Source organism: Lepidochelys olivacea (genome assembly GCF_965140295.1).
Source record: "Lepidochelys olivacea isolate rLepOli2 genome assembly, chromosome: 3".
Taxonomy (NCBI): domain Eukaryota; kingdom Metazoa; phylum Chordata; order Testudines; family Cheloniidae; genus Lepidochelys; species Lepidochelys olivacea.
The window spans coordinates 169,263,502-169,288,506 of NC_140413.1; the positions used below are offsets into that span (position 1 = coordinate 169,263,502).

The 25,005-nt window shown below is 40.9% G+C and overlaps 1 protein-coding gene across 3 annotated transcripts in view; it reads right to left on the reverse strand.

Moving 5' to 3' along the window:
* The window catches only part of HHAT (hedgehog acyltransferase), a 333,978-nt gene that overhangs the window by 295,552 nt on the left and 13,421 nt on the right, over positions 1–25,005 (reverse strand). For all 3 annotated transcript variants that reach the window (XM_084624182.1, XM_084624183.1, XM_084624184.1), the window contains exons 4-6: positions 18,565–18,678; positions 12,415–12,609; positions 8,199–8,411 (exon numbers count right to left, since the gene is read on the reverse strand). In XM_084624182.1, coding sequence (XP_084480308.1) covers positions 8,199–8,411; positions 12,415–12,609; positions 18,565–18,678 — 522 coding nt within the window. The remainder of the gene's footprint in view (positions 1–8,198; positions 8,412–12,414; positions 12,610–18,564; positions 18,679–25,005) is intronic.

Below are 25,005 nucleotides of genomic sequence, written 5' to 3' on the forward strand. Positions count from 1 at the left end.
TACAGTGATTCCCGAGTATGTGTTACTGGTCTGGAGTGATAAAGTGTCCTACCATGAAGGACGAAATAAGGCTGCCCTCCCCAGAAACCTTTTGCAAAGGCTTTAGGACTACATCTAGGAGAACCGCAAATGCCAGGGCAAAGTAATCCTTTCACATGCTTGCTTTTAAACCATGTATAGCATTTTAAAAGGTACACTCACCAGAGGTCCCTTCTCCGCCTGCTGGGTCCAGGAGGCAGCCTTGGGTGGGTTCGGGGGGTACTGGCTCCAGGTCTAGGGTGAGAAACAGTTCCTGGCTGTCGGGAAAACCGGTTTCTCCGCTTGCTTGCTGTGAGCTATCTACAACCTCCTCCTCCTCCTCCTCATCTTCTTCATCCCCAAAACCTGCTTCCGTATTGCCTCCATCTCCATTGAAGGAGTCAAACAACACGGCTGGGGTAGTGGTGGCTGAACCCCCTAAAATGGCATGCAGCTCATCATAGAAGCGGCATGTTTGGGGCTCTGACCCAGAGCGGCTGTTCGCCTCTCTGGTTTTCTGGTAGGCTTGCCTCAGCTCCTTCAGTTTCACGCGGCACTGCTTCGGGTCCCTGTTATGGCCTCTGTCCTTCATGCCCTGGGAGATTTTCACAAAGGTTTTGGCATTTCGAAAACTGGAACGGAGTTCTGATAGCACGGATTCCTCTCCCCAAACAGCGATCAGATCCCGTACCTCCCGTTCGGTCCATGCTGGAGCTCTTTTGCGATTCTGGGACTCCATCATGGTCACCTGTGCTGATGAGCTCTGCATGGTCACCTGCAGCTTGCCACGCTGGCCAAACAGGAAATGAGATTCAAAAGTTTGCGGTTCTTTTCCTGTCTACCTGGCCAGTGCATCTGAGTTGAGAGTGCTGTCCAGAGCGGTCAGAATGGAGCACTCTGGGATAGCTCCCGGAGGCCAATACCATCGAATTGTGTCCACAGTACCCCAAATTCGAGCTGGGAACGTCGATTTAAGCGCTAATCCACTTGTCAGGGGTGGAGTAAGGAAATCGATTTTAAGAGCCCTTTAAGTCGAAATAAAGGGCTTCACTGTGTGGACGGGTGCAGGTTTAAATCGATTTAACGCTGCTAAATTCAACCTAAAGTCCTAGTGTAGACCAGGGCTCAGAGGCTACTACAGCCTTAGCAGAAACAACTACTGGAGAAAGAGACAAACACTATTAGTTGTTCCCAGGCACTATAACCTTAAGAGAGTCCACATGTGAGAGACAAATTATAATCATCCTATATTTATCAATATCCTTAGATGCTGGGAAAAGCCAAAGGGAAGTAAAAACATTTTCCACATAGTGGCTATGGTAGTGGTAAATATTTGTTGAAGATAAGAAAGGAGAAGAGAAAAAATAACAGTGTGTGATTTGAAACTCTCCTGTTTGTACCTAATACACTGGATTTATTGCTCAAAAACAATTTGTCGCACTAAACGCTTTACTCCTGTAACATTGCCACGGTCAGCAAGAGCTATGGCAATCTGCTGAGCAAGTGCTGGTCTCACAAGTTTAAGTTATATGGGGGAAGATTTAAATTTTGTAGTTGGCATGTTTCCCAGGATGCCCACCAAATTCTAGGACATTAACTGTATTAAATGCATTCATATACTAAGTCTCATTCCACCTTCTCCCTGAAGTTGGTTAGAATATGATCTACTGTTTAGTAGGAAACCAGCATTGCCTTCCGGAGTCACACACAATACAGCATGCAAACCAAAGAACACTACAGATGTTGAGCTTTAATTTTCAAATGCCTCCCTTTTGTGAGGCAGTTAAATTTTCACATGCATCTGTTTGTGCATGCAGAAAGCTAACAACAGAAGCCAACACACATTTACACACCTAAATCAGGTTTGCACATGAATATTTTGCATACTGTACAAAAGACAGACCCTCTCAAATTTTGGGTGGAAGGATCAAGGTTTCAACTGGCATCCACAAACGTATACAAATATGGGTGTTTGCATGTACAAATTGGGAAGTTAGGTTCTAATATGGGCTACATGTATTTGCGTACATAACACCCACAAATTCTGCAGGTGAATTTGTAGAGGCTGGTTGACATTTTTGACCTACTGAAACTGCCACGTCTTTGCAGGTGTTTGTACAGTGCCTGGCATAAAAGGGCCTATAATTATTGGGTGGGGCTTCTGGGCACAGCTGTAATACAAAAATTAAACATTTTATTAAAGCTTATGTTAATGTTATCTACAGCAAGGATTAATAAAAAAGTTTCTATTCACCTGGGTAGAATGCTTAAATTATCCAAAGATAGCAAGTTTGGTAATAAAAAGTCATAAAATGCACATAATCCATAATCTACAATATCCCAAATTAGGGTAATAAATTTAACAGTACCGTTTAAATATCAGTATCCATGAAAACTCATTCTAGAAATAACTTGTGAAAAATAAATAATGTAACAATAAATATAAATTGCCCCTCAGTAATTGAGAATTTAGGGTAAGTTAGCCCTAAATAAATACGATCTATTAAAAAAATATTTCAGCTACTTTCCTGTTTTCTCTTCTCATTGGCACTCTGTCTCATTTCTCCTGGTATTGCCGCTGTCTGGTGACATGTTCTAAATAAATGTCCCTTGACCACCTGATGGTCCGACACCATGAGTTGCCGCATCAGCCGGGCATAGCGCTGACCGATTCCGCATTCTCGCACTCTTTACTGGGATCCCTTGTGCTCACAGCTCCAACGATCAGTGCATATATTTGATCCTCATAACCCCCAACATTCAGGGCATCATCCGGTGGCGTATTTCTCCTTTTTTGAGCTTGGGGATCAAAGGCGGCCACGGTCCTGTTCTCAAAAGGAACTGTGACATCCACCATGAGGATCCTCTTCTGTGACCAGACATCGTCATTACTAACAAGGTACAGGTGACTGCCCATTCCAGGGATAGTGGAGTTCACGCCACCCTTCCCCACAGGTAGAGGGACAGCCTTGATTAAGCGATCTTGGATGGTGCTGTGGCACAGCTGCCAGACGCAGACTACTATTAATAAAAGGTCAAACTATCGCATTTTTGCAAAGCAATTGTAACAAAGTAAAAGCATTATTACTGAAAGCTCTCTGCCATAGAATAGTTTTGCTATTTTTCATTTTCTGCAACTCCATTTTCCAGCATGATAAACAGCAACATTCTTCTCACTCCCAAGATTAATAAAGTGTTTCTGCAATTCTCCTTCTTTTTTATGATAACAGCCATAAACATACTTTATACCTCATGCGCCTGGATAGAGCTACCGAAAATTGCTCATTAATTATCATTCAGACTCCTCTCTATATCTGCCAAGTCACTACCCCTCCTCATTTAAGTCGCTCCAACAAATGCAGTTCTTCTGCAACACCTACAAGGGAGTCAGTAATATGAATTATTTAATAACCTTATCTTCCTTTTTAAATTTTGTTTAAAAATCAAATCTTGCAGAACCACCAAGATAGGCATATGCATACTTCAAATGCAATCATATTGCAGTAACCAGCATCCTTCTCTACTGTTTGTCTCTCCCCGACTCATTGTCTCATGCCTAAAATTTAGGTCTGTTTGTGGCAGGGACAGTGTCTGCTATGTTTTCTTTGAAATGATTAGCATGCTTTTGGAGCTATAAAATGATACATAATAAGGAAATATTTCCTCAGTCTTCATCTAAGCTAACGTTAAAAGGTAAACACCATCTTCATTTGAATTTTCTCCCCACCAGTTTTGTTCTTCTCCTGAAAAGGGCTTTGTAGATGCACAATTGATTGCCTTGTTCTTAGTGAAGTCTAGAAAATTACTTGATAACTTGTTACTTCTTTCAATGAGTTTTCCAGATGCTATTGCTCTTCTGACTCATCTCCCTTAATGACATCTCACTGGCAGTGAGTACTTTGAAGAGACCAAGTTTCTTCAAAGTACTGAAAAATCACTTGACTCAGCCCCTTTAATTCCTCTGGCACTTCTGTCAGTCACAGTTCAATGCAGAATCAGTGTGTGTGTTCATTTTTCTATTCAAAGCCACAAAGGGGAACTGGACACCTGATTCCTATTCATTCTAATGGAAAATGAGTGTCCAAATGTCGGACATACCCACAGAAAAGAAAACAAAGCTGTGCACAGGCTAGTCTACCCACGCCAGCTTGAACCCAACAAGCGCAAACAACAATAGCAGCAAAGACACCACAGTGCGGGCTTCAGTGTGGGTAGTACAAGGCTGGCATGGACCCTGCGTACATTCTTTTCTCGCTAGCCTGCTCTGAAGGTTGTGCAGCACTGTCTTCACTGCTATCATTATCTGCACTAGCTGGATTCAAGCTAGCTTATGCTGGCTAGCCCACGTACAGATTTTGCTGTAGACATACCCCAAATTTAGGTCACTTCTACTGATACTTAAAAGTGTAGCATATTCTACTTTTGTTAACTGTATTTTCATCGTGTATCTCTTTAGTAAGGGAATTTTTTCTCCACTGCACCAGGTGACAAGCATCTCTCTTCCTGTCACTGAGCCTGCCCAAGTTCACTCTAATGTGATTAAATTCATTTTAGCCAGGTGGGAGGAGGATGGAGACAGAGAGAGAGAGACTATCAGAAGTACAAGCCAGTCACCAAAAGTTAACCACATCCCTAAGTAAAGCGTTGGAGTAATATCTAGCTGGTTACAATGGCACTCACTTGGACAGATCCATGCACATTGCTTACAGTTATGGAGTTACCAGAACAGAGAGGCAGTCCCTAGTATTTTCTTTCAAACCAAGCGTTAATCATTCCACACAGGACTAAATTAGTTTTCTGAGAGTACATGCTGCCTTGAGGTTCCATCTGCTCTATTGATGGTGGAGGCTATTTTATTATCTTGTCTTCCTTTGAGATGCACAGCAATTATGGATTCAGAACTATAACTATGCTAGACCCTGTTCTTGCCTCTGTTCAGCGTCCTGGTGTGTCACAAGTTGGCTTTTCATTGATGCAATCCCCATACACTGTAAGTACCTTGACTTTTATAAAATTTTAACTGCAAAGCATATCTCATTGCTGTATTTAGCGACCAGCTGGTATGTCTGTGCTACTATTGCACATGCCTTGTACCTTGAAATTATCAGTCCCTCACCGTACACCTATGCACCAAGTGCCTCGGGTAGAAATGTTCATTTGCAATGGTTTCTACAAATATAGTCTTTATTAAAGGTGGCTGATTGATAGCACTGAAACCTGAAGTCTATGCCTCTCAGGAGATCAGACACAGCATGCACACGCATAGCAAACGGGCAAGCTCACCCAGGCCATATCACCAATGTGACTTGGTATTGCCAGGCTGTGAGAGTATTACTGCCTTCATGCCATTTCTACTGAGACTTATCTAGGATGCCAATTGGTGCCAATAGTGGTGAAGATTTCTGTGGTGTGGACTCCTAGCCATTCAGAGAACTGGACTGAGGTCATCCACTCATTTCATGTAAGCTACCAGAGAAACACAGGACACCACAGAGCCAACTAATGACTTTTGCTTACTACCAATCTAGGCTTTTATCTGAAGTGGTTGCCTAGAGGTGAAAGTCTCTGTCCTGTTACTATTCTTGCACTATCCAAGTCCGGGTAGCAATGTCCTGCATTTCTCAAAGTGAGAGGTGTGAATGATTAGCCAAACTGGATGCTCAATTTTTCTTCAGAGTCTCAGCTTTCATTTTAATTAAAAATTAGTCTTTACCTGTTATGGTTTCAAAGAAAAGCTTCAAACTATGAAACAAGTGTAACCAACGCAGAGACATGTCATGAATTTGTAGAGCACCTGAAACAGCAGTTCTGAGGTTTAAATTGTGCCATTTATTTGAATGGATAGTAACTCATATCCCAGTGATGATCATTTACATGGCAACATTGTTAGTTTTTTCACTGCTCACCAAAGCATAAGAAAGGAGAGAAAGAATCTTTTCATGAAGAATTACGGCAGAGTCCCCTGGGAGAGGGGGGGCGTAGAAGACGAGCCTAGGAGATGTATAATTTAAGATGAGATGACCTTTAACACCACATGGCAGTGTTTCAGGCACATGATTGGTTTCATTTATTTTTTTTTTTTAAAAGGGGGTCTCAGCTGTCAAAAGTTTGGAAATAGAAGTTTAAACTATTTATCAGCAGCTTTCAAACCGGCGTCAGGGGAAAATGTGGTCCAATGAATACTCATCAACTGCCAGCTACGACACATTCAATGCAACAAAATGAAGGATTTGTGAACAGCTGAAGAAAGATTTTATCACTCATATACACATGATGACCCTATAATTTCTGTTTCCACTGCACCTGTGTAGGATGGTGGGAAGGGTTTACCTTTTCTTATCATTTTTCATATGCTACATATGGTAGAGTGCCCAGAAAACACACTAAATTAAGAATGTTCTCTATCTTAAGACCCCCAAATCTGGCACCTCCAAGACTTTCCTGTAATTTTGGCTTTACAGAACTTAAACACCTGATTCAGGATAAGGATAAGCATCACAAATTTTCTGGGGACTAATACTGAAAATTCTTTCATTCTTATTTACGTGTAATTTTCTAGCTGACTTTCAACTTGGCTTTGTTTAGTGCATAAGCTTGAACTGAGTCCAAGCATCAAAATATCTCTTACATTGGTATCTGCTGTTCAGGAAAACAACAATATTGGAACGTTGGAATTCCCATCTTTGTATGGAAGACAGTAGGGCTGTATTTTTGTTCAGCACTTAGATACTATGATGATGGGCATGTTAGAAACACAACAGGCATAGATGGACCTGTTGTCATGCAAGAAAAACTGAAAATGATAAAGAGCAATTTATTCATTTTCTGGTAACTTTATTTGAATAAGGTGTATTGCCTGTGATACACACAACAGAAAGATATCTATTAACAGTGTCAAAAGTTCCCTCACTGACTTGCTCAAAACTAACCTGTCTCTATATCACTGTTGTATACCTTGATGTTGTCAAATTCAGTGATAGATGTATTGTTTAAAGCAACTAAATTACTTTGTTTTTCTAAAGCCCACATGGAAATAGAAGTCCCTTACAACATCCAGGAAGGAGAAAATCATATATTAGACTCAGTTATGGACACTGGGCACTGAAATCACAAAATGCATGAATGAAAACTACTACATTCCCACTGTGGGTTTTCTAAGGTATCCAGTTGATTGAAAAAAAATATCTATTTCAAAAAGGAACTAAGATATTTGTATCTCCAAGCATTCACAGCCTCATGCAGAAGATAAATAAAAAAATATATGTGGAAAACTAAAGCTCTGAGTTTAAATCAGCCCCATCTTTACCCCGATCCCTAGATTTTTAGACCTATTTGGACATTTTCCTTCAACCTGTCACTCAATCAATGAAACAGATACTCAGTTTTTAACCACTAGTTTTTTGTGAATTCAGTATTATTCTATGGCTGATGTGTAACCAGGTAATACCTAAGCTTGTGTTCTCAGTGCTCCCCTCTTTCCCGCATGCAATGTACTTCAAGCCATACTAAAAAGGGGAAGATGAACACAGAAAATATACTTAACCTTAGTGTGTTTGAAAATCTCATCAATGAGAATTTTTTCTCAAGTAGATAACTGTAAATGAAACTTTTAACTCAGACTCGTCTGCAAGGAGCATTTTAAAATATGTTATCAAAAGAATCATCTGAAGTAATGGATTAAAGGGAATTTTAGGCTCTGCCTATCCAAAATGTTCACCTAGTTAATGACACCACCTCTCAAAAGATGAAAGAATCTGCTCTCCCACTCCCCCACCTCTTTCCCATTTTAATTTAATACAGCTTGAATACATATATCTGGCAGCTGGAAAGAGGTCACCAATTTGTTTAGCAGCTTTTCAGATGTTATTTTCAAGATATAGGCCTGAGCTTCAAAGTCTGGATCCAGAACCAAAATCTTCTGAAGTTTAGGGGATGTTTAATAATATGTAGTTTTAGCTCAAGACCCCCAACTAATTTTCACGCTTTTGTCTTTCTTCTTTCAGAGCCCATTCTGGCCAATTTATCAAAGTGCCCAGCGCTGTCAACCCCCACATTAAAGGTAATATGTTAGGGTGCTGGGAATCTTGCAGGAAGTGCACAGCACCTCAGAGGATTTAGCCCTCAGTCCACACCAGATGTATCAAAAACCAAGAGCTGAATCAGCTTGAAAGTGCTGTTACCTGCTTAGTAAATTCATTGAAGGTCATAATGGGTCCATTGTGGAACACAGGATAGTAGAACATGTAGGCCAGCATCCAAAAGAATGAGTAGTACCTCTTCTGGGTAGAGCCATGCCAGCAGTATTCAAGGCTGAAACTAGTGTAGTAGAGGCAGTGAACAGTCAGGGTGAAGAGCAGCAAGTAGTACTCATTTTCAGTGTCGTACCACCCTCTCTGCAAAACAAAACAGAGAATGGTGCGATAGCTACGTTTATAACATGATAGGATTTTGATATCAAACAATCAACATTCTTACTGGCACTCCACTAGTCCCTAGGCCATCATCAATAAAGGGCAGTTAATATAGACTCTCTCAAACTATGGCGTGCGCCTCCCTGGGGAGGCACCAGCACATAGTGGGGCAGCACTATTTACACTTATTTCCTTGGCATATCAGGGTTTCAGGCTGAGCGAAAGCTGAGACTGGAGCTGCTAGATGATACTGCTGCTAGCCTCAGTAGTTATGACAAGACTGCAGTTCCGGCCGCCCCAACAGAGGCCGCTGCAGGGCTTGCTGGCTCCTGCAGACAGAGGCTGCTTCCTGCCTGTCTAGAGCGAGAATGCTGCAGCCCACATGGGCCAGTGGAGTAGCAGGAAGGTGGCTCAGTGGCAGCAGCTGCCTGCTCCTTTCGTTCTCCTGCACTGGGGAAGGGGAGAGACAAAGGTGAGCGATGTATAGAGGCCAAGGGCAGGAAATTCTCAATGTAATTAACAGACTTTGTGAATGCCCACATGTCAGTGAACTGTGTTTGGACTGTAACATCTATATTGTAGTGGATTTGATAGCCTTCCACCCCATCCCCCCATTTGATAAGATCCTGTCCTACTGCACCATGCATTGGAACCAAAGAGAAATGAGTTTGTCAGTCCTAATAAAAGTGATTTTTGGAGAGAGGATAAATCTATTCACAAGCGAAGAACAGTTTCTTCAAATCCATAAGCCCGTGAAAGGAAGCAGAGGATGAAGATAGCAAAACTGAGTCTACGCCAGTCAGTTAAAGGATGGTTAGTGACCATTGTTTTGGCACAAATCCAACTGTTAGAGCAATAGGCTTCATTTTCCAATTCAGAAACCCACAGTCATTAAAGAGAAACTGCCAAGCTTGACTAAGCAACTCTGGGATATGAAACAAAAATCTGCATTTTGAATTAGAGCGAATACATCTCTCTTGAAGTAGAGAGCATTAGTGAAGCACTTGTTTATCATATATTACGCTCCATCAAAATAACCTTTATACATTAAGGCATATAATTTCATTTTGATGCACAGGGCTTTATGCACATAACACCAATCAGCATGACAAGGGATAACCCCCATTATTTCCCATGAATAATGCCATATTTCAAGAAGCAGCAGACATGCTGAATCTAATTTTGAGCTAGACCTCAAATCCAGAAACTCCAACAACTGGAGGTGTGGAAGGCGGGGGTTCACCTTTAATTTTTGGGGGGGGGGTTTTGTTTGTTTGTTTTTTACACACATTGCAAAAAAATTTGTAGGCTTCTTACACAAAGGGTTAGGTAGGTAATATACGTAATCATCCTCCTGATGGATGTGATGCAAACATATTCGGATCTGGGTGCCTCAGTATCAGAAATATGTTGACAAATTTGAGGGATTCAAAAAAGAGCAACAGAAATGATGAAGAGTCTCAAGGAACTAGCTCATGAATAAAAACCGAATACAGGCAAAACCAATTAAAGTATTCAAAGGATGTAAACACCAGAGAGAGTGGAATGTCTAGGGTTTGTGCAAGGGATCGAACTAGGAGCAACAGATTAAAAGGAAGTCTAAATATCTGGAAGAATTTCAGTTATAGCCATTAGACTGTGGAAGGGGGAGTGGCAGAAAAATCCATATCATGAGGTATACTGTAGGGTACCGCAGTATCAGTGTGGGTACCTACAAGGGACTATTTCTTCAACAATACCAAAAGGATGTGTACTAGTGTGCTTTAGGGTGTCAAAAAAGACCATGTTGATGCCTTGAATTACCATTAGCAGGGACTTGGTGGGAAGATTTCTGTCTCCTTTTCTTAGAGGGTGCCCGAGAAGGTGGCCACTTTTTACGTTCCCCAGAGGAATGATAGTGTGTGCTACCTTTGTCAGATAAGATTTCAGAGAAGGAGCCTCTGTGGAAGAAGTGGAAGAGGCACAAAACCAAGCAGTTGTAGGTGCCAGTGCATTTTTTGAAGACGACGGCTCCGAAGTCCAGAATGCCCAAATCTGAGGCCAGTCTCACATATTTATCTAATGGGAACAGCTTCAAGCGAGCTTCTCTCGCTTATTTGAAAACTAAATAGAGCATTTGGACCCTCACCTAAACAAAACAAACTTTTAGAATGGCTATCATTAAGGAGAATGGCCATGTGGCACGAAGAGCAATATTTGAAACAAGGAGATTTCTGTTCAGCCACAGACATAAAAAATTATTTTAAAAGTTACACAGATGAAACCTAACTGTAAACAATACTTAAAACCTATGAAAAGCTAACCCTAGTACTACTGCTATCAACTAACCATATCCAGGAGTTACAAGAAAAACTAGGTAAACTAGGCTGCGGAATAAGGACACTGGTAATTCCTTCATCTCTCAGCCAAGGAAGGAACAGAGGAAGTTGGCCCTACTCTGTCCTTTCATGCCCTCAGGAGAGGGGCACAGCCATCGGTCAACACTGCTGCCCAAAAGACTACGATCTCTGCTACATGGGGCAATGCACATCAAGAGTTGTGTACGTATAAACAATCACTCTACTATAAATGTTAACTTTTTATGTCAACTACTGGTGCAATGTAGGCATAGAAGCAGGTCTTGGGCCCTTTTCAGGTGTGGGATGGCATCTGAAAGGGAAAGCATGATCAGAAAAAATTCCCTCTTGACTCCCTGAAAAGGCACCTGGCTCCTTCCAAACACGAAAATGAATAATACCTCTTTAATTTATTAAATTCCATATAGTCATTCAACTTTTGCCCAAGTCTTACTATTTGAGTCTACTATCTCAACTAGAATCCCATTCCACCTATTCACCACTCTCTCTGCAAAAGGTCCCCAATTCTTTTTTAATATGTTCCCTCCTGCACCTAATTGTAAGACCTTTAGTTCTGGCTTGTTCACCAACCTCAAAAAGGCTATTCAGTCTTGATTTTATAACAATCCTTGACTAGTTTAAGTACGTCACTTATGTTGCCTTTTAACGTTCTCTCAGGACTAAATAATCCAGATGCTCCTCATCTGTAAGAAAAACAGGAGTACTTGTGGCACCTTAGAGACTAAAAATGTATTGGCGCATAAGCTTTCTTGGGCTACAGCCCACTTCATCAGATGCATTGAATGGAACATATAGTAAGAAGATATATATACACACATACAGAGAAGGTGGAATCTGCCATACAAACTGTGAGAGGCTAATTAATTAAGATGAGCTATTATCAGCAGGAGGAAAAAAACTTTTGTAGTGATGATCAAGATGGCCCATTTAGACAGTTGACAAGAAGGTGTGAGGATACTTAACATGTGGAAATAGAACCTCATATGTAAGACCACTCATTTCATTCATCAATTCAGCTGCTCTTTAGAATCCTTTGGGAGGAAAGGCATCATAAAAAGGTAATTTGAAGACAATGATGACAATAATAAAAGCAAGCAGAGCTGTAGATAAATGGTTTTGAAATCCACAGACAGCAGTTTTAATTAAAACATAGCCAGGGCTTAAAGAAAGAGGGTAAATCAGATTAGTTTGAGCATACAGTACAGTTTATTGCATTCAGTGATTTCATCTATTGTTTAAAAAAGAACAAGGAAGCTGCAATGGAGAGCAAGGCTCTTCTATCTGCCTCATAGTTCTCCTCTCAGTTTACACCAATATGAAACTCTGTAGAACAACCTTGTTATGCATCTAGTTATCTTTTAGTACTCAGGGCCACAACACACCATGACAATACATATGAGAGACCGCCCACTAGAGGGAGTTCTCAGCAAGGTTAACATTTCCAAATGAGATGCTACAGTCAAAGACTGTACCAACACCTACTGCACCTTAGCACCTAGAAAGTTCTTTTGAGCCCATCTCTGCCTAGGCAAAACTAAAAGTGATTTGGCTGATAAGGGTTTTGCAATAAAATGTTGTCCAAGATCATGATAAATAAATACCATACTTTGATCACGCTAAAAAATTACCTTTGCTTCTTCCACAGCTGGTACGCGCAAAGTTGATAACAAAAGTAGTGAGCACAGCCAAGTCAGGACTGCTGTCTGAAACTGAGCCACGGAAAATGAAATGGCTATATGTAGCAAAATCACTGCCAAGCCATTGATTCCTAATAGAAACCAGCAGGCCACCATCCCGTATGTCATTAGACACCAGGGTTTGTACTGGAACAAAAGAAGAGATTTAAAATAATAGAAGTAAAATATTTAAAATAATAGAATATTATTTTTAAATAATAGAAGTAAAAATTATTAAACAGCCCCCCTAAGACATATTTACCTAAACAAACCTGTATGTTTTTAATAAATGGCAAAAATAAATAGACACAAAATACCAATCTGAGAATAGTACTAATGCCTAATGATCTAAATATCAGGTGTGAAATACAAGGACTCCCTGGAACCAGAGGTTTAAATTCTGATAGGATCAATTAATCGTTTTTTTCCTCTTCAAGTTAGAGAATCTGAGCTCCACACAGTTTTTTCTGTGAGGGCCCTTTAGATGAGACGTTAACACTGAAGCATTCGCTGCTCTGCATGGACATTAAAGATCATTTGATGCTATTTATACGCTTAGAGGAATTGCCCCAGTGTCCCTGACCACGTTTCTTTCCCCTCATTGTTTTATAGTTTGCTATGTGCGGGTGAGCTGTACTGCTGCCACTTCCCACCTAACAGGTTGATTCTTGTATAAAACTCTTTGCCTCCACCATTTGCTACTATCAAAAATACTCAAAGAAGAGAGTTGGACACAACTCCTTCAGGAGCCAATCAGTGTTGCTCTGTGCATCAGTCATGGGACAGCTAGAGAAAAGCAAGAGTTGCTTTCTCCTCCACCAAGGACTAAGGCAGGGGTGCTGGAACTAGGGGTGCAACAGCACCCCCTGACTTGAAGTAGTTTCCATAATATACAGAGTTTACAGTTTTGTTCAATGGCTTTCACCACCCCCACTATAAAAACTGTTCCAATACCATTATCAGGCCTGCCAGCCCAGGAAACTAGGGAACCAAACTTGGATCTGTCCAAACACAGACCACTAGGCCCAGTGTTTCCCTCCCAGAGAAAATCCAACAGAAGGAGCAGGCTTTTCTTGAAGCTCTGCATGTTCTCACAGATTTGCCCCTTATCCTCCCCTTTAACAGGAGGGATGTGTGTCCTTATGGAATGGGGAGGGCACATGACTAGCAAGCCTCACAGATTCCCTGCTGAGCCTCACAGCTAAATGAAGAGCAATCAGCACCGGCACCTGACCACATTCAAGACCTTCTTCATAAGCCTCATCCTGGCAGGACCGGCACACTGACACTCACCTCATAAGGTTCCCACACGGAACACAAGGTCAGCAAGTGATCAAACTTTTGAGATAGCGCAGCACCTCGATTGTGGAATTTGCTCCCCCTGGATTTCTACCTCAGCCCTGTCCTCACTGCTTTAAAACTGAAAATCTCTCTGAAAAGCAGTGTTAATTTTTAATTACATTCAGACCAGTCTCCCCTCCACACCCCCTTTTCATTGTTAATGACACCAAATATTGTTTGCTTAATTATTTCAATAGGATTGTATTTTAACTTATTTGTGAACCACCAGGAGCACTTCAGTGAGGGCACTTTCTAATTACAATTATTATATGCCATATTGTGCTCTATCTAGACTTTTCTGTAAGCAGATGGCTAGGCAGATACACATAAATGTGTGTGCATTTAAATCTGATCAGTGTGTTTATAACAAATGCAAAACACTGTATTAGTGTGTTAAGATTATGAATTTAAATATGCAGGAAATGTCTCAAATAGGCAGACCAGGAAACCTACAATAAGAAACTTTTGGTTTTGTTAGCTAAAATTTAATCAGCTTCATAGGCTCTAAGACAATTTGCACATGCACTCTCACAGTGCATTGCTGCATGGGTTTATATTAAAACACATCAGTATAGCACCAATGCTAAGCTCTTCAGGGGAAGGTTCATGTCCACCTATAAACATACACATACAGCACCTAGCACAACACAGCTCCCATCCTGACTGGGGTCTCTCCATGTTACCATAATACAAATAATAATCATAATAATAAAGTCTTATTTGTTCATATTCTTTGCCTCAAAATTTTGAAAAAATTAAGTTTGCCTGTATTAATGGCAATAAAAATATATTTTAAAAAAGAAATGGCAGTTTAAAATCCTGCAACATAACGTAGGAGTTTTATGGATTTTTCTGGGGTCTCTCAAGAGGGCTCCAGGGTTTCTAAGGTAAGGACAGTAGTATGTGTAGTAAACATCTGAACTGAGAACATTATCCTGACATGTTCAACATGCATCAGCAGTTCCTTGAAGCTCTTGAAGTTGCTTGTCTGGATGTCTGTGTCTCTCTCTGCCTTTCTTTAAGCAGTGTTTGAGGCTGAAAATAACATCAACAAGATGCTAAGAAGAAACTACTGAAGTGATTCCAACTGTGAAAAGAACCCTCTTGCTGCTTTTTACGTAATTTGACATGATTTGAAATCTAAACAATGCACATAAGCTTATGTAATTACCCATTATAAATCTGAACTCAAAAAATGGAGAGAGAGTCGCACTGAGAATCACTTTAACACAACAGTAGCTGAGACCCCTCCACAAAATTGGGAAAAAGGTGTTCTTCTAGTGCATCTAAACTTTGGCTCCTCTATGAACATTCAACTCAAATACTGATATGGAGCTTCCTATTAGTGTGACTGTTTAGTACAATTGTTAGATTCTCTTTTCTCTAGTTTTCCATATTTTAAATAATTTCTTCCTGCAAAGCATTACAAGAAAACTGAAATCCATGTCTCTAGGACAGGACATGACAATTAAAGAATCACATGACACAGAAGACCAGTGAACTATTCACCGCAAGACATGGGGCTAATAATTAGAAGTGAACAAATGTGACTGTAAATTAGTTACTCAAATATTCCTTGATTATAATTAAGTTTATGGCTTCTACATTATTAGCATCCATCATATTTACACAAAAAGTTAGCAAATAAATTCCATCGTAGATATTTACAAGGTTAGATCCTCTATCTCTTGTGGACAAACTGAAGAAGGGACTAAAACTGGCATATGTTTTCAAAATTATTCCTTCTAATGGGAACACAAGGCTTTCCAACCCCATGAATCTGCAGGATCCATGACTAAGATACCCCACACCCCGAAGATCTTCTGTAACACCTTGCTCTGGTTCCCAAAACCCTAGAAGAAAAGTCCCTGCAGAGCACCTGCACAGTGGTATGTATATGAATAAGCACAGTATATCTGCAGTTACACTAGCTTGGATAAAATTACCAGGGCCATCATTCTGAATGCTTAAGGGCAGAAACTGATCCTCAGCTGGAGACAAAACATCATTTCCCCTTTACATTATTACACAATTAAGTACAGTGAAGATATTCTTAAATATTTGACACGTTGCACTCTCAGAGACAAGATGAATCAATGGCCTATTCAACTGTGATGATTCCTGTGAAGAACATTTTCTTATTATGATTACCACTACTACACTTCTTGCCCTTCACCTGCCATTTTCAAAAGACTAGTTCATTACATTCACCTTCTTTTTCTTACATCCACAGCATCAATGCTTTTAAGTTTACTCTCAATTTACAGAAGATCACCCAAGTTCTAAGAAAAAAGCTAGCACAAAGAAATAAAAAAAGTGATGCAAGATCACAGGCAGTATCATGACAAGATCTCTGCAGGGAATCCCTAGTGTTCAAATACAGATTCCATGGACCATAACTGCTGGCAGTCACATCTCCATCCTATCTGAGACAATCTCTTTAGGGACTCAAAGGAGCCTTATAAAACCTCTCAACTGAAACTGCTGAAATACCTGGTGTTACACACTCTGCACTGCCCCCAAAGCACAAATGTTTGGCATTCTATAAAGAAAGGTAACAGTGAAAGAAATCAGGTTTTGTCTTTATTAAAAAAACCGTCTGCATAATGAAGCAGATCAATAAAAGCAGAACAATAGGGTTATTAAATTATTCTTTTCTGAGATACAACATGATTATGATTCAACTTCAGATTTAAAGTTCCATGCAATTTCATCTCTGATTAATGCTAAGGAACTATAAGCTGGTCCCCTTCCTCTCTCTGTAAACCAAGAATACGATTTATTAAAGGACACCCCATTTTTACACACTAGATTGCTGAAATTATTATAGGCAGGGCTGGTAACACCACCTATTAAAGTTACGTGACACTTCCCATTATTTGATCCTCGTTTTCAGTTACTTATATTTTTGCCAAATACTAACTGCGTGGGCTGAAATTTTTGATTCTGGACATCAGTCTCAGGCTGAAATTTTTGGGAAATTTCAGCAAAAATAATTCAGCCATATTCAAGAACAAGGAAAGATTTAGCGATGGAGGGTTGAATTAATTTGATGACAGGGACACTGATGGAGAGGAATTGAGCTAAGCTGCTATTGAGGGAGTTGAAAGTGATCGATGGCAGCAAGAAGGGCAGGATTTGTTTTCATGGCAGAGTAAAATGATAATATGCAGAGATAACTTGGGTGGTGTTAGCATAGAGAACAGGAAGAGCTGGTAGATGGACTGATTTGATACAGAGGATAGAAGCGATTGGGAAAGTTGGTAAGAGTTTGTGATGGAAGGTATAAAACACTTCTCAAAATGGAAAGGTGCCTGAGTGTTTGTTACTTCCTTATTTATCATCTCCTTTATGAAATTATGGAGGCGGGGAGTGAACAAATCCATTATATCGGCTCCAAACTTTGGCAGTCCTCAAGTCATTTCTTGCACTGCCACTGAAAATTAATAGGACCAGCACAACCACTGAGAAGTTTCATATAGCCACTATTCCCCCGCCCCACCTTAAATCAACCTACCACAAAAAAAGTTTCCTTCTTTTCCCCCTCATTTGTGGATTTTCCCTCCAAAATTTCAATGATCCAGAACAGGTAATATTCAGTCCTGCAAAAGTGCCTGAAATGGCATTCCTATAGGATAGGAACAAGAGTTTCAAAGCAGCTTTCTAATGGTTCTATATAGCCATAGAAGGTCCCAGATATTAGACATTAAAATTGCTACATTTTTATATACAGTTTAGTCACTTTATAATCCTCCCTGTCCTCTGAGTTCTGATAATGTGGGTTTATGGTACTAAGGGGGGCTGTCTTTGCAGACTGAGGGAGATGAAAAATTTTCCCAGTTGAGCTTGGCCAGAAAACATAATTTGTATCCTCCAGGAAAGTCCAATATTTGGTTTTGTCCTGATTCAGGACCAAACAAGAAAAAAGAATACAATTTTTGTAGAATGAAATATTCACATGCAAGCGTTGAAATGAAATGTTTTGACACTGTGAAATTAAATATCTAAATGAAATGTCAATTGGAACAGACATTCTGAATTGACATTTCACTTTAAAAAGGACATTTTAAGTTGAAATATCAATTTGAAATTTACTGTTTCTATTTGAATCAACTCCTCAAATAGAAATGGTTCAGTTAAAATAAGCACTTAAAAACAAAGCAAAATGTTTGGATTAAATGATGCTTTGGAAAAAATTAAAGAATTCATTAAAATAATTCCAATATTTTCCAGTGTAAAATTTCAGTTTCAACAACTACATTTTCCAATGGAAAAAACCTACCTCGGACATCTCTTCTCCACAGCACATATGGGGGAACAAAGTTACACTGTACTAGGTCTGTGGTATAATTGCCCATCCATGCAGAGACATGCTGCTTTTGGCTATCATGTACCTGCACAACGTGTATCAGATTTGGTCCCAAATATCCTGCATATCCAAGTCCTCATTATCCAACATCACTTTTGAGTATTCTCACAGGAAAGTATTAAGTTCCTAACGATAGGCCCAGTTCTCTCAACCTTACTCACAATGAGGTGTGCTTTATTTATGTTGATTTAAATGGGACTGCTTCCTCATTTGAGTAAAGGTGGCAGAACTGGGCCATAAATAATTATATCTCCTAGATACAACTTGTCAGAATTTTTCATTCTACAGAATATACTTTTCAACAATTTGTAATATAAGTGTTCTGTTTTCCAGGTCTCACAGCGAACTGAAAAAATATAAGGTGCACTCCTGCAAAACACATGCATTCATACCTTTTCCATAAAGAGCCTTGACATCTGAGATACCATTAGATGGCCAAGCAGAAGCCATATTATACGTTCCTTTCCCCATTCCATCCAGAAGCTCCACTCAAAGTCTGTGGGATCCTAGAATACATAGTGAATTGACTGATACATGTTTCAAAACTGGGTGCGGTGGGTGAGTGTACTGATGAAACAGAGGGAAAGGTTTGAATAGAACACAAAGGTTTATGATCCAATACCACAGTGTCGTCTGAAGGGAATCTACACATATTGTTAAAGTAGCAGGGTCAGATTTTCTGAGGTGATGAGCATCCATAATTCCAAATTATTTCAATTTGTTTAAAATTTGTGGAACCATTTCTATTAGTCTTATATCTTGTAAAACCAAAATTTGGGGCCAAATTTGATTTGACGGTGACCCTCCTTTAATTTTCCCACCAAAGCATCAAACATTTTCAAACTATAAAATATACGCACAAGCACATAAATACATGTATCATCTCATCACTGAAAAATGTAGATACAAGTGAGGAAGCACAGACTCAGCACAGAATAAGATTCCTGATTTTAAGGGCTCTCTCTCTCTATTCATCAGTATTTACTGAATACCTACATGGTATGTTCACAGTAATGAGATTTCTCCAGGAGGCTTGTCAGAAACAATAGGACAGTCCTCCACACACGGATTATCAAATGGAATTTTCAAACTACAGTAGTACGTGGCTGTTTACCAGTATCTGAACACAAGAGGACAATAGTGTGGATTTCAACTATGCAGCAAATAATTTGCTTTAAACTAGATTATGTTACTATCCAAACCTTAGTGCAACTGTATACTTTGCAGCTTTGGCGCCATGCCCAGTGCACCAGTCAGCAGAATTGAGCTAGCATGAGGAAAGAAGTAATCTGCATGGTAAAAAGGAGGTGCAGATGACTTTCCCGCATGGAGCAAGGAAGAAAACCACAGAAGGAATTATAATCGAGTCTGGACTGTTCCTGGGGCAGAATAGCTATGCACCACCCTTACTCATGACAAAACAAAGTTTCAAACTAACTCAGAGCAACACATTAGCTTTAGCTTAATTCAGTTTAATTACTCTGATGATCTTCCAATATTTGAATAATTTTTAATTTTATAAAATGCCCGATAATGGTTTTTACATGCAATTTTGGCTCCTAGCCTCCCACCCAGATTTGATCACAACCAACACTTTTTTGAAACACAACCTGTTTTCCTAAGTCCTGAGACATGCTCATACTACTGATCATAGTGTTTCTTGCTGAATTCACCAGCTTCAGTGGGACTACTCAGGGTAGTAAGCATTATATGCTCATGCTAAGTGAAGAAAGAGAATTTCATAAGGCAGCATAAAGAACAAGCTACACAAGCTTCTACCCACACCAAGTACATACAAAATTTTCAATAAACTGAAAGTTAATACGATTCTAAATAAGAAACTGCAAAACTTCCACTAGAAGGCTCATCAACCACAAAATAATGCAGCAGATCACAGTGACTGTTTTCAGGGACACTCCTGGAATGGCAATACAAATCACACCAGGATAAACTCCAGATCAATTTCCTGAAGCAAAATCCCACTCAAGCTTTTAGCTTCAAAAAAATATTACATAGCTCCTTCCCCACCCTGTGATTTGGTATCCCTGATATTCCAGTCTCTCCTCCAACTTTTCCACCATTCTCAATCATAGAACACAAGCCAGTCAACTAGAGCCAATTCTAATACTTCAGGATGGTGGTGAAGCACTGGAATGGGTTACCTAGGGAGGTGGTGGAATCTCCTTCCTTAGAGGTTTTAAAGATCAGGCTTGACAAAGCCCTGGCTGGGATGATTTAGTGGGGGACTGGTCCTGCTTTAAGCAGGGGGTTGGACTAGAAATCCTGAGGTCCCTTTCAACCCTGATATTCTATGCTTCTATAATTCTATGATTAACTTTTCAAGGAAGACAGGCTCATTCTTTTTCTACCTGAATGTTTTGAATTAGCTATTTGAGACCCAGTCCTGCAAGCCATCCCTTTAATTCAGTCTGAAGCAAATAGGAGGTCCAGGCTTGAATGGGCCCGTAAAACTGGAGTACTGCCAGAGACGCCATGGAAACCTGCTAGTATTCCAGAACCACACCCTAGTGAGGCTCCTATTTTGAATGACCTGCCCTCAGTGTAGGGCTCTCTGTTCTGCCACATTTTGTATCATTATCAGCTTTTGAAGAACATATGTGTAAAAGCCACTCTGAATATCACATCTCCCCCCACCTGTCCAGACCACACATATTTAAAAGACTAAGCCATTTCAACAATGGGAAAAAACAGCCTACATCAGGGGTTCTCAGACTTCTTCTTTCTGAGGCCTCCTACAACATGCTATAAAAACTCTAGGGCCCAGCAGGGAGAGGGGAGCGCTCAGGCATAGGTGTAGTTTGACTTCTATTTTGGGTGGGCAGGGGCCAGCGGGGCTCAAGCCAGCTCCACACAGCGGCGTCTGGGGAAGAAGCGCCACCTCCACCCCCGACTCACCTCAGTAGGCCACCCAGCTTGTCTGGGTTGTGAGGGAGGCAACCAAACATTATGACTCAAAGGTGGGGGGCTCAGCTCAAAAAGTTTGAAACTTTGAAACCTGCACCACCTATTCCCTCCTCAGGGAGGACTTCAGAGAGGCTAATATAGATGGGGGAGCCTGTCATGGGGTCAGCCTCCAGCAGCAGAACAGGCATGCCTCCCTCTGGTTCCCCTCCTTCAGAGTCCGCAGTAACTCGACACAAGCTTCCTTGCCTCAACAACACCCCTCCTGGGTTCCAGTTTATTAGAAAAACCAGTCTGAATGGTCCAGGACAGAAGTCCCAAAACATAGTCCATTTATCACCCCAACGCATACAGCCCTTAAAATCCCAAGATATCTAGTCCCTCAATGCCTCTCATGCTACACTCCATCTTCTGTCTCACCTGGGCTCTCTGGTGGTCCTCTCTAGTCCTTCTGCCAGCCCTTCCAGCTGGAATGCAACCCTGCTCTTCTCAGCAGGAACCCCCACAGCCTCACTGCTGGGAGCTCATCCTCTCCAGGGGAACATCCCTCACTTCCTCTGGTCTTTTAACCTTTTTGCTCCAGAGAAGCCAAGAGGTAGGCCCTTCCACTGTTCCCCTGACTCCAGCCTCTCTGTCCATCAGCTTCAGCTTCAATGTCAGCAGGCAACTCCCTCTGCTGCTGTCTGGCCTTCAGCCCTGGCTCTCAGGCATGGGAAGGTCAGCCAGCAAACCCCTCTGTTGCTGTTCTACCTACAGCCTTCCTCCAGGAACCACCTACAGCTTCCTTAAGAGACCTCCTACAGTCTCCTTGTCTCAGGCAGCTCTCACCTGCTCTATGGCCCAGGTGCCATTTTTTAAGGGCAAGTGGGGTCAGTGGACCAGTCACTATTAAGAGACCCACTGTCACCCTCTGACAGAGCCAAGCAATGTTTGAAAGAGCTTGTTTTGCAGATAGTCTTATTTCAGCTTTAGGTTCATTTTCCAGGGAACACCCGTTAAACACAAGATTCTCTGAAGAAATTTATTTCAACACCCAGCGCAATCCTTTCTGCTAGTCCAGTGGTTTTCAACCTTTTTTCAATTGCGGACCATTAAAAAATTTCAAATGGAGGTGCAGACCCCTTTGGAAATCTTAGACATAGTCGGTGGACCACAGGTTGAAAACCAATGTACTAGAAGTAGTCCTGCCAGAAATCTCTCCACACAACTAGTGTTTAAGATTTCCAGCTCTTTCACTGACCAAGGGTAACAATTTTAAGTCACAAATACAAAATTAATAAAAATTCATTTTGGAACAGATTGAGACTTGGGCTAGGTGCATGCACAGAGGAGTAAGAACCCATCTTACATTGTTAAGTGGGTTACCCTGCACTTGGGTCCAGGCACACAGGATTAAGCTATGCTCTTGCTTACTCCATCCCTCCCTGCTGGGCAGGGAGGGATAGAGGAATGGTCAGAGCCTGGGCTTCCTCCCACTTCTCCCTGGCCTGTACAGATATCTATCTAAGGTTCTTATATGATCTCCATCACCATAGTACCAGAGCACCTCAGAATCTTTAATATATTTATCCTCACAACACCCCAGGAGGTAAGGTAATGAAACGTTAACATCCCCATTTTACAGGTGGGAAACCAAAGCTCAGAGATATCAAGTGACTTACCCAAGGTCACGCAGGAAGTCTGTGGTGGACTTGACCCCTGGTCTCCCCACTTGTCAGCTAGTGTCCTAACCACTGGACCATCCTTTCTCTCTGTTTAGCCAGTGAGGCCCTGATCCTGCAATCAGTTCCATACGGGCAGAGCCCAAACCCTGCGCTGAGTCCTGTTGAGTTCAGTGAGGCTCCATGGAAGCACACAGGTCCACATGCACAGAACGGTTTGCAAGACCGAGACTTTAGTCCCCGATCTCACAAAAACTTAGCCATGTGGTTTACTTTATGCCCTATGAGCAGTTCCACTGAATAGTCAATGGGATCAGGGCCAGAGTTTGTTTCCTCTGTTGGGTGTGTGGGTCACAGAAACAGGGGAAAGAAAGTCATCCAAAATAATAGGAAAATGTGAGTATAAAGCCACAGTAATAGACTGGGGCACTGAGGTGCAGGTACAGTACCTCAAACTACTTTTAACTACTTTTTTTAGACTGCCTAGTTTTTAAAGTTACTGGTGTCCCTTTGAGCTCTTCCTTGCCTATTAGTTGAGAATTGTCCTGAATACTAAGACTGAGTACATCCTCAATGCTCCCAGTCTCTATTGATTCAAAGCTGACACACTCAAATCTCTTACAGATCTCTGGTCTTGCTCCTGGCCCGGTTCCCCCATAGGAACAGAATACAAAGTATAATCACCTTTATTTCTTGATATTAAAAAAATATTCTTGGTCTATTCTTAACTAATACTGTGATTTCACTGTGCATTATTACTCTATTTCTGCTGACCTTTGAAAAAGTAGAAATAGATTTATTTCCATGTGCTGTTAAGTTCAAACTGGGGAATCAACTGCTTTTATACTGCTTATCTGAGAGTTAATAAGAGACTTGCATTTATACGTTCCAATTTACAACTGCAGCTTTCTGTGAAGATAAGAATTTGTATTCTACAGCTGTGGCTGCAATGGCCTCTGTTTTTTGTTGTATTGTATCCAGTTCTTAACATGTCAGGTAAGAAATCTAACCAGGAGAAAGGAACAGAAACAATGTTAGCAGGTAAAAACACAAGCTCTTCATGTTAATAAGAGCATCTCAACTAACTTATCCCCTTAAACTTTACACCTTCTAGTCTCTGGGTCCTAATCTCATTTATTTACTCTTAGTTCCTACATGACTGGAGGAGTCAGGATTTTGCCCTTTCGGCATCTTAAATAAACATCAGCATGAGGATGCATAGAAGGGTTTTGTTAAAGGTGTATTTTATTACAGTTCTGTATATGGACTTGAGAGTCAACTCCACTTTACAGATAATGAGATCTTGACCTAAACACAAATGCACAATTTAAACAAGCCCTTACTCAGCCCAGAGCACAAACAACGTCCTCAGTTGATGCTATGCCAAAAATTGCAACTACCTAAAGGCTGCATTAAAAACAAGAAACAAGAAACAAGAAGAAACACACAAAAATTGGGGGAAATGAAACAGGGAAACTTCTTTGGAGCAGCAAGAACAATAGGAATAAAGGCATCTCTTCTCTTTTCTGTAACCCCTACGGAAGAGATGTGTCTACAGCCAGGTCCACACTACAAAGTGTTCTCAGAATGGCTAGGTCAGTCATTGGTGTGGAACAAACTACACCCAATAGCCAACACAGCTATGCTAGCAAAATCCCCAGCATAGACACAATTATGCCAGCAGAAGAATGCTTCTGTCGGCATAGCTAATGTCATTCAGAGAGATAGCATTACTGTACAGAATAACTTCTTCTGTCAGCATAAACTGCATCTACACTAGGGGGCTCCGCTGGCATAACTGTATCAGTATAGCTTTATCGTCAAAGCCCATGTCATGCAGACAAGGCCTACATGTCTCTGTTCCTAAAAGCCAAATCCTGAACCCTCTCCCATACCCACAGCATTGAGGACTCTAAACACAGTGGAATGTTAAATAGTCAGTATAATACATACATAACCTATAGATCACACTACAATCACATATAACTTCTTCTGCAGAAACAAACGTCTTATGCTGATGTAAACAGCACGAATCAGAGGAAGAATCCCTGCAGTGACAGATTGTGTTGGCAGTTTCCAAAGAGAGCAGAGCATGGAGAAGACAGCAAAAGCTGGCAGTGCCACAAAGCACATGCCTTTAATAAAGGACTAATTTTGTAATATACAGATGCTCCTAATTCAGAAAAGAATATTGCAATGCACTCTACATGGAGTGACACCTTAAAACAATGCAAAAACTGAAACTGGTGC